This window comes from Microtus pennsylvanicus, chromosome 12, assembly GCF_037038515.1.
Source record: "Microtus pennsylvanicus isolate mMicPen1 chromosome 12, mMicPen1.hap1, whole genome shotgun sequence".
Classification (NCBI taxonomy): domain Eukaryota; kingdom Metazoa; phylum Chordata; class Mammalia; order Rodentia; family Cricetidae; genus Microtus; species Microtus pennsylvanicus.
In genome coordinates this window covers 90,203,470-90,222,295 of record NC_134590.1, presented here as the reverse complement: position 1 = coordinate 90,222,295, position 18,826 = coordinate 90,203,470, and the positions used below count along the sequence as shown (strand labels likewise).

General features: G+C 42.0%; 1 protein-coding gene across 2 annotated transcripts in view; it reads right to left on the bottom strand.

Annotated features, from left to right (window-relative positions):
• Eml6 (EMAP like 6) overlaps positions 1-18,826 on the bottom strand; it is a 251,244-nt gene that overhangs the window by 129,014 nt on the left and 103,404 nt on the right. For both annotated transcript variants that reach the window (XR_012907211.1, XM_075942518.1), the window contains exons 4-6: positions 18,683-18,751; positions 10,228-10,413; positions 8,170-8,305 (exon numbers count right to left, since the gene is read on the bottom strand). Coding sequence is in view for 1 of the 2 variants with exons in the window: in XM_075942518.1 (XP_075798633.1) it covers positions 8,170-8,305; positions 10,228-10,413; positions 18,683-18,751 (391 nt within the window). In the remaining variant the exon portion in view is untranslated. The remainder of the gene's footprint in view (positions 1-8,169; positions 8,306-10,227; positions 10,414-18,682; positions 18,752-18,826) is intronic.

Below are 18,826 nucleotides of genomic sequence, written 5' to 3'. Positions count from 1 at the left end.
CTCTTTGGATGCACATTTAGACACAACAGCTATTTAATATCTAGCCCTTTGGCACACATCTCAGCCAATGCTTAATAAATAATACATTTTGCGTGGGGAGAATAATTACTGTGTTCCCTTCACACTCTATAACAATCAGGTCAAAATATTTGATCACGGTGAAGCAGTTCACTTTGGTTGGCACGCGTTAGGAATTATTTTTTACCTTTTCTTGCCAACCCTAATAGACATTTTAAGTTTCATTGCTTCACCCGAATCATCCATTTAGTTAAAAAGTCGGATATAAGATGCGCTGTTACACTTGGTGTGAGATGATCTGGGGCCCTGTCTGTGATCATTGCTGTTACCAACCCTGTGTTTCCGCCTTCTTGTCCATGGGGTGAGTTTCTCTCAGTGACATCCGATCTCTGCCCCATCATGAACCAGAATTTATAGTCCCTGAAACACTGGCTCTGAAACTCACACCTCTGAAAGGTTTAGGATTTGGGGTTCAGTGGGATCTGAAGCAGCAATATCTTCAATAAAATAATTCACCCCTTTTTTTCTCATTTAAACTTTTGTTTTACATATCAATCCAAAATCCCAAGTCCCCATCCACTCCTCAGAGGGTACCGCCTCCTCTGGGAAGTCAACTAAATCTGTCCCATCACCTCACTGAGGCAGGACCAAGGTTCTCCAGCAGCCCTGTGCTTTGGCCGAGCATTGAGAGTGGGCTACACTAAGTCAGTTCATGCATTAAGGTTAGATCCTGGTTCCACTGCTAGTATTTCCACAAACTGCCCAAGGCACAGCATTGTCACCTGCAGATTCCCCAATTGTCAGTCCAGCGTCAGTGAGCTCCCACTAGCCCAGATCAGCTGTTTCTGTGGGTTTCTCAAGCATGGTCTTGACCTCTTTGATCATATCACTACTCTTCTCTCTCTTCCATTGTATTCCGGAAGCTTGACCCAGTGGTTAGTTGTGGATCTCTGCATCTGTTTCCATCTGTTTCTGGATGAGGGTTCTGGCTTCTCTGGGGTTGTGGATCAGCAAAGGCTGGTTATCCTTTGGTTTATGTTTGATATTCACTTATGAGTGAGAACATACTATATTTGTCTTTCTGGGCCTGGTTACCTCACTTAGGATGTTTTTTTCTAGTTCCGTCCATTTGCCTGCAAATTTCAAGATATCATTTCTTTTCTTTTCTTTCTTTTTTTTTCACTAAGTAATGCACAAGTGTTTAAATGGACATTTTCTTTATCCATTCTTCGGTTGAGGGGCATCTACACGGTTTCCAGATTCTGGCTATTATGAATAATGCTGCTATGAACACAGTTGAGCAAATGCCCTTGTGATGTAGCATGCATCCTTTGGGTATATGCCCAAAAGTAGTATTGCTGGGTCTTGAGGTAGATTGAGTTCTAATTATGTGGGAAATCACCATAGTGATTCCTACAGCAGCTGCACAAGTTTGTGTTCCCATCAGCAGTTGATGGAGGAAGGTCATTGGCTAATAAAGAAACTGCCTTGGCCCATTTTGATAGGCGATCCCTTAGGTGGGTGGAGTAGGCAGAACAGAATGCTGGGAGAAAGAAGCTGAGTCAGTGGGTCGCCATGATTCTCCCACTCCAGACAAACGCAGGTTAAAATCTTTTCTGGTAAGCCACCTCGTGGGCTACACAGAATATTAGAAATGGGTTAGATCAATATGTAAGAGCTAGCCAATAAGAGGCTGGAACTAATGGGCCAAGCAGTGTTTAAAAGAATACAGTTTCCGTATAATTATTTCGGGTAAAGCTAGCCGGGTGGCAGGATACAGCCCCTCAGTTCATATTACAACAAGCAGTGGAGGAGTGTTTCCCTTACCCCACAACCTCTCCAGCATAAGTTGTCATCAGTGTTTTTGATCATGGCCATTCTTACAGGTGTAAGATGGTATCTCAAAGTTGTTTTGATTTGCATTTCTCTGATGGCTAAGAATGTTGAGCATTTCCTTAAGTGTCTTTTGGCCATTTGAGATTCTTCTGTTGAGAATTCTGTTTAGATATGTATGCTATTTTTTTTAATTGGATTATTTGGTAGTTTGATATCTACTTTCTTGAGTTCTTTATGTATTTTGGAGATCAGCCCTCTGTCTGATATGGGGTCAGTAAAGATCTTTTCCCATTCTGTAAGCTTCCATTTTGTCTTGCTGATCATGTCTTTTGCTTTATAGAAGCTTCTCAATTTCAGGAAGTTCCATTTATTCATTGTTGCTTTCAGTGTCTGTGCTATTGTTGTTATGTTTAGGAAGTAGTCTCCTGTGCCAATGTGATCAAGGGTACTTTCCACTTTCTCTTCTTTGAGGTTCAGTGTGGTTGAATTTCTGTTGAGGTCTTTGATCCATTTGGATTTGAGTTTTGTGCGTGGAAATGTATGGGTTCTCTTTGCTTTCTTCTACAGGTTGATATACATTTATGCCAGCACCATTTGTTGAATATGCTTCCTTTTTTTCCATTTTATGTTTTTAGCTTCCTTCTCAAAAATCAGGACTTCATAAGTGTGTGGGTTAATATCAGGGTCTTCCATTTGATTCCAAAGGTCTACCTGTCTGTTTATATGCCAATATCAAGCTGTTTTCATTACTGTAGCTCTATAATAGAGCTTGAAGTCAGGGATTGTGATGCCTCTAGATGTTCCTTTATTTATTGTACAGGGTTGTTTTAGCTATACTGAGTGTTTTGTTTTTCCATATAAAATTTAGTATTGTTCTTTTGAGGTCTGTGAAGAATTGTGCTGGGATTTTGATGGGTATTTCACTGAATCTGTAGACTGCTTTTGGTAAGATTGCCATTTTACTATGTTAATCCTACTTATCCATGAGCATGGGAGAGCTTTCCATTTTCTGATATTCTCTTCATTTCATTCTGCAAAGACTTAAAGTTCTTGTCATGCAGGTCTTTCACTTGTTTGATTAGAGTTACCCCAAGATATTTTATGTTTTCTGTGACTATTGTGAAGGGTGATGTTTCTCTGATAGCTTTCTCAACTCCTTTATCATCTGTATATAGCAGGGCTACTGATTTTTTTTTTAGTTAATTTTGTATCCTGCCACATTACTGAAGGTGTTTACCAGCTGTGGGAGCTCCCTGGTAGAATTTTTGGGATCACCATATCATCAGCAAATAGCCAAAGTTTGACTTCTTTCTTTCCAATTTGAATCCCCTTGATCTCCTTTTGTTGTCTTATTGTTCTAGCTAGAACTTCAAATACTATGTTGAATAGATATGGAGAGAGTGGACAACTTTGTCTTGCTCCTGATTTTATGGAATCACTTTGAGTTTCTCTCCATTTAGTTTGCTGTTGGCTGTTGGCTTGCTGTGTTGCCTTTATTATGTGTAGGAATGTTCCTTGTATCCCTGATCTCTCCAAGACCTTTATCATGAAGGGGAGTTGAATTTTGTTGAAGGCTTTTTCAGCATCTAATGAGATGATCATATTTTTTTTCAGTTTATTTATATGGTGGATTGTATTGACAAATTTTTGTATGTTGAACCATCCCTGCATCTCTGGGATGAAGCTTACCTGATCATGTGGATGATTTTTCTGATGTGTTCTTGGATTCAGTTTGCAAGTATTTTATTGAGTATTTTTGCATGAATGTTTATGAGCAAGAATGGTCTGTAATTTTCTTTCTTAGTTGAGTCTTTGTGTGGTTTGGGTACCAGCGTAACTGTACCCTCATAAAAAGCATTTGGCAGTGTTCCTTCTACTTCTATTATGTGGAACAATTTGAGGGGTATCAGTATTAGCTCTTCTTTGAAATTCTGGTAAAATTCTGTGCTGAAATCATCTGGCCCTGTGTTGTTTTTGTTTTGTTTTGGTTTGGTGGCTTTTGATGCCTGTTTCTATTTCCTTATGGGTTATAGGTTTATTTAATTTGTTTATCTGTTCTTGATTTAATTTTGGTAATGTGGTACTTATCCAGAAAATTGCCCATTTCCTTTAAATTTTCCAATTTTGTGGAGTACAGATTTTTGAAGTATGACCTGATGATTCTCTGTATTTCCTCCATGTCTGTTATTATGTCCCCCTTTTCATTTCTGATTTTGTTAATTTGGATATTCTTTCTCTGCCTTTTGGTCAGTTTGGATGAAGGTGTGTCAATCTTGTTGATTTTCTCAAAGAATCAACTCTGTCTCATTGATTCTTTGTATTTTTTCTTTGCCTCTATTTTATTGATTTAAGCTCTCATTTTGATTATTTACTGCCATCTATTCCTACCAGGTGAGTTTGCTTCCTTTTGTTCTAGAGCTTTCAGGTGTTCTGTTAATTTGTTAGTATGGGATTTCTGCAACTTCTTTATTTAGTCATTTAGTGCTATGAACTTTGCTCTTAGCATTGCTTTCATTGTGTCTCATAAGTTTGGGTGTGTTGTATGGTCATTTTCATTGAATTTTAGGAAATCTTTATTTTTTTTCTTTATTTCTTCCTTGACCCAGCAGTGATTCAGTTGAGCACTGTTCAATTTCCATGTGTTTGTGGGTTTTCTGAAACTAGTATTGTTGTTGAATTCTAACTTTAAGCCATGGTGACCCGATAAGACATGGGGTTATTCCAAGTTTTTTTTATCTGTTGAAGTTTGCTTTGTTACTGAGTGTGTGGTCAATTTTTGAGAATGTTTCAGGAGGTGCTGAGAAGAAGGTGCATTCTTTTGTGTTTGTGTGGAATATTCTATATGTGTCTGTTAAGTCCATTTGACTCATAACACAGTTCCTTTTTTCCTCTGTTAAGTTTCTGTCTGGCAGACCTGTCCAGTGGTGAGGGTGAGGTGTTGAAGTCTCCCACTATTAGTGTGTGTGACTTAATGTGTGATTTAAGCTTTAGTAACAGTTCTTTTACAAATGTGGATGCCCATATATTTAGGGTATAGATGTTCAGAATTGAGACTTCTTGATGGATTTTTCCTGTGATGAATATGAAATATCCTTCTTCATCTCTTCTGATTGATTTTAGTTTGAAGCCTATTTTGTTAGATATCAGAATAGCCACACCTGCTTGTTTCTTAGGTCCATTTGATTGGTAAATCTTTCCCCAACCCTTTACTCTGAGACAATGTCTGTCTTTGAGGTTGAGGTGTGTTTCTTATATGCAGAATGATGGATTTATATTAAGGGATATTAGTGACCAGTGATCGCTACTTCCTGTTTTTTTTTTTTTTTGTGTGTGCGTTTCTCTTCTTTGGGATTTGTTGCTGTGAGATCATTTATTGCCTGTGTTTTTGTGGATGCAGCTGACTTCCTTGGGTTGGAGTTTTCCTTCTAGTACTTTCTGTAGGGCTGGATTTGTGGATCGGTATTATTTAAATCTGGTTTTGTCATGGAATATCTTGAAAATTTTGCTGGCTATAGTAGTCTGAGCTGGCATCTGTGGTCATTTAGTGTCTGCATAACACCTGTCCAGTATCTTCTGGATTTCATTGTTCCATTGAAAAGTTGGATATAAATTTGATAGGTCTGCCTCCTTTATGTGTTATTTGACCTATGTTCCTTTGCAGCTCATAATATTCTATCTTTATTCTGTATGTTTAGTGTTTTGATTATTATATGATGAGGGGACTTTTTTTTTCTTTTTTTTTCTTTTTTTGACCTAGTCCGTTTGGTGTTCTGTAGGTTTCTTCTATTTTCATTGGCATGTCTTTCTTTAGGTTGAGAAATTTTTCTTCTATGATTTTGTTGAATACATTTGCTGTGCCTTCAGGTGCAGGCAGACCAGAGTCACTAGTGATCTCTCCTCCAGGTGCAGGCCGGGGCTGGGGTTCTAGTGGTCGCTGCAGTGGTGGGGTATCTCGCACAGAGGATGGCAGTGGATACTGGCTGGAGTGACACAGGTGCTCTTCTCCAGAGGAACTTCTTATGATAGTCTCTGGAAGTCACCGCTCCCAGCGGCCGCCCACCTCTGACGGTCCTGGCAGGGTCATTCACCCACCTCTGAGGAGGTCGCTTGCTAGCCTCTGAGGCTCCCAGTGATTGTTTGCCCACCTTTGGTGTTCCCAGCAGTTCATATCCTCCCGCCCCTCCTCCCACTTTTGACAAGAAACGAGGTCTGGCTTCAAAATCACAAGCTCCTCCCTCTACCTCCCAAGTGATGGGGTTACAGATGGATAACGCCATGATGAGCTGGAGACAACGTTTCTGTGTGTGATTATCCACATTTTAAAGACAGCAAACAGTTTTGTGCCAGTTCATATCAGGTTTTGCTGCCAAACTAGTCATAGAAGTAATCTTTCAGTTCTAATCTGTTTGGCTTTCGAATTTACAGATTAAAGATCTTGTCTGGATTCAGTTGCAGATTTATATGATCATGCATTTGTATATGTAGCACGTTCACTAAAGAAAAGGTACTGAACATCCAGGCAGCAAAGAAATCTGTTCATCACAAAAAGTACAGGAACTATTGATGTAACCTTGACTGTGGATGGTGTCCCTCAGGCTGTGAGGTACATATTCTTTCACTAAACGTGGGGAGGACAGAAGCCTAGGAATCAGTCTGAGTCTGGATGATTCTCGCTGACGTGAGTGTCACCCTCTGGCAGGCTGATCCGTACTCAATTTAAAGTAGGAGCTCAAACCTGACGAGAGTGCAGGAGGACTGATTAGCACTTTACCTCTGTAACAAAGCCGTATAATTTCCCTAACTGTGGTCTTTACTTAGCTCATTTCAAAACTCTTTCTTCTTGTCTGACAACTGAGTTAGTGCAAGAGGCAAGCGTATGAGACTTTTGCGCTAAGACATTTGGAAATTGTGGGATTCATTTCGCAGGCCTGGACGTCTGCAGGAAGGGCAAGAGAAATCTTCACAGGTTGTAAACCCTTGGGATAAGGGTTTACAAACGTTAATAAGTGGCAGTCCCTTTACTTTAAGTTTTAAAATGACATTTGTTTAGTGAGCTGTGTGTGCACACACGTGTGCCATGCATACATGTACGTGTGCCACAGCACACACGTGCACGTCGGAGGATAACTTACAGGGCACAGTCTTTTCTTCCTCTCACTTGAGGTTTAGGGACTGAACTCAGGACTGGCATCAAGTGTCTTTGAGTTATCTCACTGCCTCTAGTTAATATTTTCAAGATTAAGAAACAAAGTAGCAAGTACCATGTCATGGGATTGGAACATGACCATGAAAATGCTTCTGCTGAATGATTAGAAAGTCATTTTAGTAAAATGAATAAAAACCAAAAAAATCCCCACAGAACATAGTTTCCATAGAAATAAAGCCAACAGTCACTGTTACCCAATAGCAAAAGGATGGGGGGGAGGGGGAATTCACTCACATCAAAAGTCCTTGTGAAGGTAAATCCACAATGTAGTTTTGCATCCACACCAAGAGCAAGAAAGTCCTGATGCTGTTTTACCCGAGTTTGCTCCTCTCAAATGCACTTCATTTCCATTTTCAAGGCCAGGGATAGGCAGAGCAGAAAGGTAAGATTTTTCTGAGGGTGGGACCAGTACACAGATCTGCTATATGGGGCTGGAGAGATGGCTCAGCAGTTAAGAGCACTGACTGCTCTTCTGGAGGTCCTGAGTTCAATTCCCAGCAACCACACGGTGGCTCCAAACCATCTGTAATGAGATCTGGTGCCCTCTTCTAGCCTGCAGGTACATGCAGGTAAAACACTCACTGTATACATAATTAATAAATAAATAAACAAATCCTTGGGGGAAAAAAGGATCTTCTGTACCTCTCTTTCCTTCCGTCTGTCTGCTCCTTCCCCACCTTCACTCCATCCTTGCTCAGCCCCATACTCTATGTCTTAGTTATGGTTTAGTCCATTATCATCATGGCAGGGTGTATGGCAGCATGTAGGCAGACGTGGTGCTGGAGAAGGAGCTGAGAGTTCCTTCATCTTGACTTCCAGATAACAGGAAGACACTGGGTGTGGCTTGAGCATATATGAGATCTCAAGGCTTGCCTCCACAGTTGACACATTTGCTCCAACAAAGTCACACCTCCTAATGGTTCCACTCCATTTGGGGCCCATTTTCTTTAAACCAGCACACTCTGCAGATGCTCACAGGGCACAGTCTAATGCAATTTGGCTAAAGGGTTTTGCTCTTGGAAAACTAACTTGCTTCTATATATCTGATTTTTCTGGAAAAACTGATCAAAACCACATTCTATTGTAATAAATACTAATGCATATGTTACCTTTATATCCTTGTTCTGTCTCCCTGAGATCAATTTTGGTTATTGGTTTGAAATCAGTGTCCCATAATCGTATACAGCCGTCTCGCCCACCAGTAGCAAAGCCTTCTTCACAAGCATACATGCTAAAGATTCCAGCCTGTCAATTAGAAGAGGTAACATTCAATCCTGCAATCTCTATAAATGCCACCATTGCTGAATCGCAATGATTAAGAACAGAACAAAACAAAACAAAAGCAGATGCTGTGTTTTCTGTTGACATCTGACAGCAGATCAACACACCTCATGTCAGCTAGATCACTAAAATTACAGCCACCACCAGGACACAAAGTAATTCCATTAACACAGCTAATTTGATAAGAGTGTTATCCCCACTGCCCAAATGCCACTTATGAATAGCTTGGTTGAAGCGGATACAGACTCAAACTCCCGCGTATGACAAACGAGCCTTCTAAAACAAAGACATGACAAAGGTGCCTCATTTCAGTTCTAAAGTAACCCAGTGGAGACACAGACTGAGGGCTCGGACGCTACGCCTTTGACAAGTGTAGAGGTGCCTGAGGTGCCACCTCAGCCGCTCAGGACGGGGTTTCCTGACAAACCGAGAAGTACAAATAGCACGACTCCCTTTCCATGTCGAAAACACTTGGAATCTTTAAGTTTGAAAACTATTTTACTTGATTTATTCAAAGCTGTTACTACTGCATTGTGTCAACAAAATATCCAGTGTAAAGAGAGATGTTGTGGGAAATCCTTCAGCCAATAGTCTTTTAGGTTCCAGCCCATTTTGGGCATGGGTTGACGTACTATAAGCACAAACAAAAAGTGCATTTGGACTTTTTTTGCTGCTGGGTTCGGTTCCCAGCTCCCAGTGCACACAGAGGACCGTGGATGGCTACCCTTACTGTGAGTTTTGTCCCCAAATAAATAAATGTTTGTTATACTGATTCTGGGTTCATACGCCTACAGAGAATCTGATGACCGAGGCAGCTCATTCAATGGATGAAAACAAACTTGACCTCCTAATTGTTTTAAGAGTCGTTTGGCAATGAAGCCAAGAAAAATAATGGAAAGAAACCTTGAAAGTATCCAAACTGTTTCACTGAGCTGCCTGAAGTTTTCTTTATGCCAAAAGTAATGAGGTCTAGGGAAGAAGATTAATGACAGAGGACTTGCCTCGTGTGTAAGGCTCTGGGTTCAATTCCCAGCACTAAAAAATAAAGTACTGGGGAATAAACTTGAAGATATTAAGATAAAGCATTTTTATCCTACTTCTATGTACCTTTTGTGTGCTAGGGACTGCACCCTGGTCTTCTGTGAGGGGAGAAAGTGCTCGTAACCACCGAGCCAGGTCTCTAGTCCTTATACTTATTATCTTAAACAAAAACACAAAACTTGACATTGATGCAACACTCGCGGAGTATGCAGTGAATCTTGATTGCTATGGGCCCTTTCCTCTGATTTCCCTCATCTCCATTTTCATCGTGTCATCTGTACTCATCATTTTCCTCTGTGTCAAAAGGCAGCAAAGAGCTAAGAAGCAAAGTCTGCCCTTGCTTTCACAGAGCACGGAGAGAAAAGTCATTAGTGGCACCCACTTTTCTGAGCAATTCAACACTAACCGAGTTGATGCTCCAGCACTTTGGCAGATCGAGGACACTCTCCTCACCACCTAGCACAAACCCAGCATCCATCCACATCCCATTTGGTCCAGCTACCCGCCATAAAGTGGAGGCAACAGTGAGAATCAGCCTGAACCCAGGGAAGCAGGCTGTGACGCTAACAATATCCTAGGCTGTAATTTAAGAAGGGATGATAGGCTCTAGTCTTGTATCAAACTACTTCTAAAGAATAGGGCTAATCAGTCAATTAATAGTTAAGGCAAAGACTGATTTGGTAAGTTTTTCTTTCAGGTAGCAAAAGCAACTTGAGAAATCTTCATGGATTGCTTACAACTGTGTGGTGACGTCTTCTGACTATAAAGCAGAGGGAAGAAAGAGGAGAAATGTGGCCCTATCGTATTCAACATGCCACCTCGAAGCTCCATCCAGCAATACTCACACTGTGTGCCCCTTGAATGGTTCGGACCAGGGTGAGCCCTTTCCAGACGTAGATGTCCCCGTTTAAAGCACCAGAGTATGTGATGTCGTCTTTGGCACAGGCAAGGCAAAGGATAGTCTGAAGATCTCCTGTTTTGCCAAATATTCCTCTTTTTGCAGTCAGGGCATTTCCACACAATGTCCAAAACTATGGAGTAATAAAAAATACATCCCAAAATAGAGTACAATATTCATCATTGATATTCTCAGGAATTTCTCAAGATATACTTTATCTGATCTAAACATACATAAATTGTGTCTTGGTGAAAGTGGGCAACCATGAAACATTTCTGCATACCTCTAGAAGCATGAGAAAAACCAATAATAAATTTTTTAAAGTTTAAAAGCTCCGAAATTTCAAAACTTTAATGTTTAATGACATTATAGAAGATGACTTCAGCGTTCACAGAATGGAATTGGGGGAGTCACACTTTGTTTACTCTTTTATCAAATGAGTATAGATTTATTGTAGAAAGGTTCAGAAATATAGATAAGTGTAGGAAGGAAGCCAAGTGTGGCAGCACATGCCTGTAATCTCACACTTGGGAGGCAGAGGTAGAGGACCATTGCACACTGGAGACTAGCCCATGCTACATAGCAACTTCCAGGCTAGCCAGAGCTATATAACAAGAGCCTGAATAAAACATGTAGCATATATGTGTGTGTGCACGTGTGTGTGTGTGTGTGTGCATGCACATACACGCACACACACGTTAGCACATTACATAAAGTAAAACTGAGATTAGGAATAACTTCTCAATACCATAACAATATATCATCTAACCTTTTGCTTGTTGATTTGTTTGTTTTGAGACAGGGTTTTTCTGTGTAGCCCCTGACGTCCTGGAACTCATTCTGTAGACCAGGCTGACTTGGACCTCATAGAAATCTGATTGCCTCTGCTTCCTGAGTGCTGGGATTCAAGGTGCTTATAACCACCGCCCAACATTCAACTAGTCATTTTAATATGTATATGTCTGTTTTAAAAATTGCTTTCTAGACTGGTTGGTGAATTTGGTTAAAGCATGGTGCCAATAAAAATAATTGCTTTCTAAGCAAAGTGTTACAATTTTTTTACCGTAACATTGTTCACAAATGCTTCTAAATACAAATGGTATTTTCATAAAGTCAAATATCACCCAGACGTCTCCATTTTACTTGCAGAGATCATGTGGAAGATGGCAAGCACAATGCTTGAACCATTTGTAGATAACAGAAGGGACATGCCTATGGTTAAACAGAAACCCAGTACTTTCCCTTGGTGCAATTTCTGATGTATGAACTGGCCTAACTTTGGTGCCATTACACAGCCCTCACGGTCTCCAGATGCTTTCCACATCTGTTGTTTAACCTCACAAATCGCGTGAGCATAGGTTAAGACAGATTCTGTTACTCTTTCCATATGGGAGGGAGGGAAAGCAGGCAGAAGTACTTTGCTGAAGACGCGGATTCCTGTAAGGTTTCTACACGAGGAGCTGCGGAAACGTTGGGCGCCGCTTTGAGAGCTCCACACTGAGAAAGGGGACATGTGAAACACAAACAAGGATTTCGTGACCGCATATTCAGATTCTGCTCAAGAGGCAGGGCCAATGTGAAGCTACAGGAATCAGGTTACAAAACATGGCATGAGCAAGGATGGGATTCATGGTGGGCAAGAAATTGCATCTCCCTCAGGAGAGCAAGATTAGCTGTGAGGGCCAGGAACGTATGAAAGAAAAAGCAGTGTCTGCTCTAAGATGTGTGTCTGTGCCTGCAGGGGAGGAGACGGTGGTCCTTCAGAGCGCAGTACCGAGGGACTGGCCCATACAGTCCTGCGCTGAAGGCACCAGCACGACGGTGGCGGGAATGAACCCGGGCAGACACACGATGGCAAAGATGAGAGCATGTGTCCAACTATTTGCAATGCTCAGATGAGCAAAACACAACATTTCTTTGGGCAGTATTTTTGCAAAAAGGTATTGAAATAAGTACAAAAGGAATGAAGAAATTTGGAAAAAAACAATTAGGTACAACATTTGGGGGACACTAACATCTTAAATGTGCACTTGGACACAGATGATCATCGCATGCCAGAGAAGTTAGATCCATGGTGACACCCAGGCAGACATTCCCCTTCTCGTTGTGATTTCTCGTGTGTGAAGATGGAATGGAGAGAAGCTCTTTTGTCTCTTGACGTGAGACATGGATCTCTGGCATGAGTTAAATATTTCTACATGGCAACCATCAAATACATAGATCATTATCCCGAGACTGGCTGAACAAAGACGGTTCTGACAAACCAGAGGGTTTTAACACTTACATAAAACATTTCAAACCATCAAATGACTCTCTTAAAAGGCATATATAAATGCCAGGAAAAGTAAGAGATATTTCTGGGAAAAAAGAGAATACTTAATATATTTTCTTTTTTTGAGAACTATTTCATCTAGCAAACAGCAGTACCACTAAATGAGGAGACATTGTTTATTCTCCTGTTTCCTCTGGCAGATTGTAATACAAACCTTGTTAGTACAGGCGGGTACTCTGGAGTTTATCTGGCCCTAGAGAGTCTCCCAGGTCCTTCAGCCTACAATGAGAGACCTCAGAAGGCTCAACATTACCCACAATCTGTAGGCTTATTAGCTTTGTAACCAATGAAGCAGACACTACCCAACTGCTTTGTTTACGGGCATTCATTTCCAATGAACATATTCTCTAACATGATAAACCATGAAACTTACAAAACCAGGCATAATTTTATGCTGGCTACAGAAACTTTGCACCAGAGGTTTTCTTGACATACTGCCTTTTACTCTCAACTTTTTAAAATTTTTAATTAATTAATTTTTTCCCAGCCCGATCACAGTTTCCCCTCTCTCCCTTCTCTATCCCCAACTACCCCTCTTCCCTGTCCATCTAGTCTTCTTCCTTTCTCTCCAGAAAAGGGCCAGCCCACCATATGAGTCAATCAGCCATGGCATATCAAGTTGCAGTAAGACTAGGCACCTCCTCTCCTACTAAGGTTGAACTGGACAACCTAGTAGGAGGAAAGGGTCCCAAAAGGATTGAACAGAGTCAGAGACAGCCCCTGCCCCCACTGCTAGGAGTCCTACAAGACCAAGCTACACAACTGTAAGACATATGAGCAGAAGGCCTAGTCCCATCCAAGTTCTCTGGTTGGCGGTTCAGTCTCTGTAAACGCCGATGAGACCAGGTTAGTTGATTCTGTGGGTTTTCTTGTGGTGTCCTTGGCCTCTCTGACTTCCATTAACCTGTCCCCCTCTTCTACAGGATTCTACAAGGTCCGCCTAATGCAACCGTTTCCATCGGTTGCTAGGTAAAGCCTCTCTGATGACAATTGGACAAGAACTCAAGAAAATAACCATCAAAAACCAAACAATCCTTGGGGCTGGAGAGGTGGCTCAAAGGTTAAGAGCACTGGCGGCTCTTCCAGAGGTCCTGAGATCAATTTCCTGCAACCACATGGTGGCTCACAACCATCTAGTGCTCTCTTCTGGTGGTCAGGGATACATGCAGACAGAACACTGTATGCATAATAAACAAATACATCTTTTAAAAAAGAAACAAAAACAAATAATCCAATTAAAAAATGGGATACAGATCTAAACAGAATTCTCAACAGAGGAATCTCAAATGGCCGAGCTACACTTAAATGTTCAACATCCTTATCCCTCAGGGAAATGCAAATCAAAATGACCGTGAGATTCCATCTTACACTTGTCAGAATGGCTAAGATCAAAAACAGAAGTGATAGCTCACGCTGGTGAGGATGTGGAGCAAGGGGAACACTCCTCCATCGCTGGCGGGAGTGCAAACTTGTACAGCCACTTTGGAAATCAATAAGGTGGTTCCTCAGAAAACTGGCAATCAACCTACCTCAAGATCCGCTTATACCACTCCAGGGTATACACCCAAAGGATGCTAAGATCCACTTACACCACTCCTGGGTATACACCCAAGGTATGCTCTACCATACCATAAGGGCACTTGCTCAGCTGCGTTTGCAGCAGTTTTATAAGTAATAGCCAGGAACTGGAAACAGCCCAGGTGTCCCGAGTGAAGAATGGATGAAGAAAAGGTGGTCCATGCATACAATGAAGTATCACTCATATATTTAAAAATGACGGCATGAAATTTGCTGGCAAATGGATGGAACTAGGAAAGATCATCCTGAGTGAGTGACCCAGACCCAGAAAGACAAATATGGTGTGACCTCACTTGTACGTGACTTCTAGGCATAAAGTAAAGGATAACCATGCTACAATCCAAGAGACCCAAAGAAACCAGGCAACCAGGAGGGCTCAAGGTGGGGAGGCGGACACATAATCTCACTGTGAAGGGGAAATAGAATAGGTACCACAGGGGGATGGGGGAAGGGGTGGGTTCTGGATGGGGAGCATGGGAGCAGGAAGGATCAGGTAGGGGGAGGATTGAGGGAGGGAGTACTGGGAGAGACAACTGGAATCAGGGGCATCTCTGTGATGAGCTAGAAACCTAGTGCGATGGAGACTTCCAAGAGTCCATGAGTTCTAAGCCTTCTGGCAACGAGGAATACAGAGCCGGAACCGACCATGTCCTGAACCCAGGCAAGGCTTCCAGGGGTGGGACTAGGAGGATATCAACCCCCATAACCTTTGACCTACAATTTGCCTTGCCTACAAGGTGTGCTGGGTTAAAGGTAGTGCAGAAATTATGGGAGTGGCCAACCAATGACTGGTGTAGCTTGAAACTCACACCATGAGAGGGAGCCCAACCCTGACACTGTCTGGAGGACCAGGACCCAGAGGCTGGACAGCCCAGAGACCTAGGATAGAACCAAACATGACTGGCAAAAAAAATCAATGAAATTATTCCTAATGAGATCTTGTTAAACTCACGGATTGTTGCCTGCTCTTCTAACTGGAACCATGCTCCACTAACTCGGGGTTTAGGCACAAGAGATGACTCAGAAAGCAAGAGCGTGTTGCTCTTGGCGAAGACATGAGTTTGGTTCCTAGCATCTACACACACCAGCGGGTTACGATCACCTGGAACTCCAGTCCCAGGGATCCAGTGCCTCTGTAGACACCTGATCCAACATCCAAAGACACACAAATACACATAGTTAAAACGAATAAATCTTTAAAAATCTGATTTGATTTGTTGTAGATTTATGTCTAAGCAGAACTAATAAGGGGATGGCTGCAGATACGCGCAGGTTCTTCTGCTTCCGTACACATGTGCATTTGTCTTAGGAGAAAGCATCTATGCCCACTGGACTAGTGTGCAGGGTAAGCAGCTTTTAGTGTTTCCAACACAGTGCTAGGGCTTCATCTGTCTCTTCGTGGAGCTGATTAAAAGTTAAAGAAGCATGAAAGGAAGCAGAGAGGATTCTGGGGAACGCTTTCATTCGGCAGCTCATCCTAATGAATCCAGTAAACATAGGTTTGGGAGAAAAGCTAAGCTCTAAGATTGACCATGGAAGAGACAACTTTCAATAGGGATCTGTGTTTGGATCTTATATCTGCCAGCATTTTGGCCATTTTAGAAAATGGAGAAGGAAGGGAACGTTATTGTGGCCTTACTGGTTCCATACAGCCCTCAGAGTAACTCTTGAAGAATTCTGGAAGTACATAGTTTGGGGGCAAGAGGGATGGAGTTAGCCTTGAGGAGATTATGCTCCCCCAACTAGAACATGTACATATACAAAAAAGGAGGGGGGGAGTAAGCAGTACCTGCTCTCTCAGAATAACTCACAGATACAATATAAATAAAAGGGAAAAGTTTGAAATCATCCACTAACTCTACCCCGAGACAATTCAACATTTGGTGATGGTATTTCCTAAACAAAAATATATTTAAGGAATGCAGAGTTGGTGACAGGCTGGTGACTGGCGTGATCCTTCATACAAGCGCGAGCGAGGAGGCAGCAAAGCCTCTGGGTCCAAGGGCGCCAGCAGGGCTCTAGGCTGCTGCATGCCTCAGTCCAGGAATCGTTTAAACCGGAGATCCCGCGATACCGCGGAGAGGCTCACAAGCTCTAAGGAGGCCTTTTTAATAATATCTGTCTGTGGGGCAGGGTCGCAGACAGCTCTTTCAACTTAAGGGCTGGGGCAGGAGGTGCATTCCAAACTCAGAAAGACAAAGCCCATATTTTCTCTCATATGTGGAACCTAGATTTAAACTTTTATTTTTGTCTATGTGTACTGATGGGCCATGAAACTAGAAAGGGGGTCACAAGAGGAGGAAAAGGTTAGGGAGGGCGGGTAAAATGGCCTGAAAACACGAACGGGCGTTTGGGGAGGAAGAGAACCAGTAGAGCTGGCAGGAGGCATGGGTGGGGAAGGCTCTGTGGAAGGAAAGACTTAGAGCAAAGCATACTGACATACGGGAATGCCATAGTGAAATGCATACCTCTGCAGGAGCCAGAAGGAGACTAAACTTTCCCATGGCAAATACATCGGATATTTCCCAGTATTGGTAAATAACCATCTAAACCATGACTCGCAATCATACACAGCATCATAACAACGTAGCATGGTATATTTAAACCACCAAGGGTAACTGGGCAGTCTCAGGTTTTCTTCACCCTGGCTTTGCCATTGGAAAGTTACTCAGCACTGAGTCGGTTCTTGGTTCACATTCCTGACAATTCACATGGGAGGAACTCCAAATTATGAACTACTGGACCAGGAGGAGCAACATCTTTAGAGCTATCAACAAATACTGCCAGAGTTCTGGTCAGAAAGACTAAACTTATGTCTTCATAGTCAGGCTTAGGAGGGGCCCCTCAATGAATCTGCGTCACCATGATTTTAACTTGGATAATTATTTTTAAGTTTGTATTCTCTAAGAGTTAGCATTTTCATGCATCTATTGGCCAAGACTGGTCCTATTTTTGTTGGTTATATATTCTATTTGTCAGAAGTCTTTATATTTCACGAATACACTAATATCTACTATGTTTGTCCTTTATACTTGCTAGTGTGTGGGTTTCCCCAGGAGAAAGGAAATACGGAATATATTTATTTATAAATCTTTGCCTGCCAATGTTATCATTATAGTTTCTTTCTTCACTTGCATATAGAAGAGAACCTTTGCACAGAGAACAGTTATACATTTACCTAGGTATTTCTTGTAGTGAGACGAGTCCTCTAAGCCCTATAAGGCAATACTGTTTTATAGAGGTGACCATTTAGATGCTCTGTACACGGAGGCTGTGGGCCACACTGCAGCGATCCAAAGACAGTTTTCCAACCACCAGACAGTGTTTTGCTGATACCTTGAAATTTTGTAGTAAGGACAAAGATGGAATCTACCCAGATAGGTAGCCGATCCTTTGGTCTGGTTTGTTCTGCCCCCTGGTGGGCTCTGCACAAATTGTAACTCTATAAAATCGGAGCTAGATGGTGTTTGTGTCCCTGTGGAGAGGAGACAGCAGCTGCCCCAGTCCATCAGCATTCCCACATGACCTCTCAGAAGCTCCTCCTTGCCAAACTACGCTTGCTCCAGCCGTTCTCTGGGCTGTCTGTGCCTTCCTGACTTGGAAGCAGTCAATTCTTTTACAACGCCCAGGAAACACTACACTCCTCAAGTTACTGTATAGTCATCTTAAATATTTCACACTTCAATTTGGTTGGAATTTACTCTGTGTATAGTATGAGGTAATATGAAATTCTTCATTCAACTATTTTTAGTACCCGGGGGTTAGAGACGCTACTATATTCAAAATTGCCTTACAATTGTCCATTTCACTGTTTTAATTTTTTTTAATTTTAATTATAGCTTCTAATTGCCTTATTAAATAGTGCCTATTATTCCTCATTATTAGTTTTTTAATTAGTTCATTTAATCCTAGTTATTGGTGATCAGTTATTTTCATTGTCTTATTTGTCCATTTGGACAGTAGTGTGCTTCGGAGTCACAAAACAGTGGCAGGCAAGTGAAGCGCCCAGCAGGCGGCTGGACAGGAAGCTTGGTTCACTACTAACCTGAAGTTGCAGAATACTTCTAAGATTCCACGTTTTAAAACACCCGTATGGCTGGACGTGGTGGCTCATGCCTTTAATCCTCGCACTCAGGAGGCAGAGGCAGGCCGGATCAAAGCCAGCCTGGTCTACAGAGTGAGTTCCAGGACAGCCAGGAGTACACAGAAAAAAATGCTGCCTCAAGAGAGTAGGGGGGAGGGAGGTGGAGAGATGGCTCACCAGCCAAGAACACTGCCTGCTCTTCCAGCGTTCTCAGGTTCAATTCCCAGCACACACATGGCAGCTCACAACTGTCTCTTCCAGGGGATCTAACATCCTCACACAGATATATAAACAGGCAAAAAACCAATGCACATGAAATATAAACAAAAAAATTACCTTAATCAACACATAAAATTTTTTTCATGCAAGATACTCAACTTAAAGACACAAATAAAAAGGCTACTGTACCTTTATATGTTTTACTCCGCAGGTGACCATTCTATTCGGCTGATATGGATCCCAGGAAATATCAAAAATCTGTCGAGAAATAGAACATTCTTCAGTGCAATCACCAAGACTCTAACCCGTGCTAATGTGCCTGCGCAGGATGCA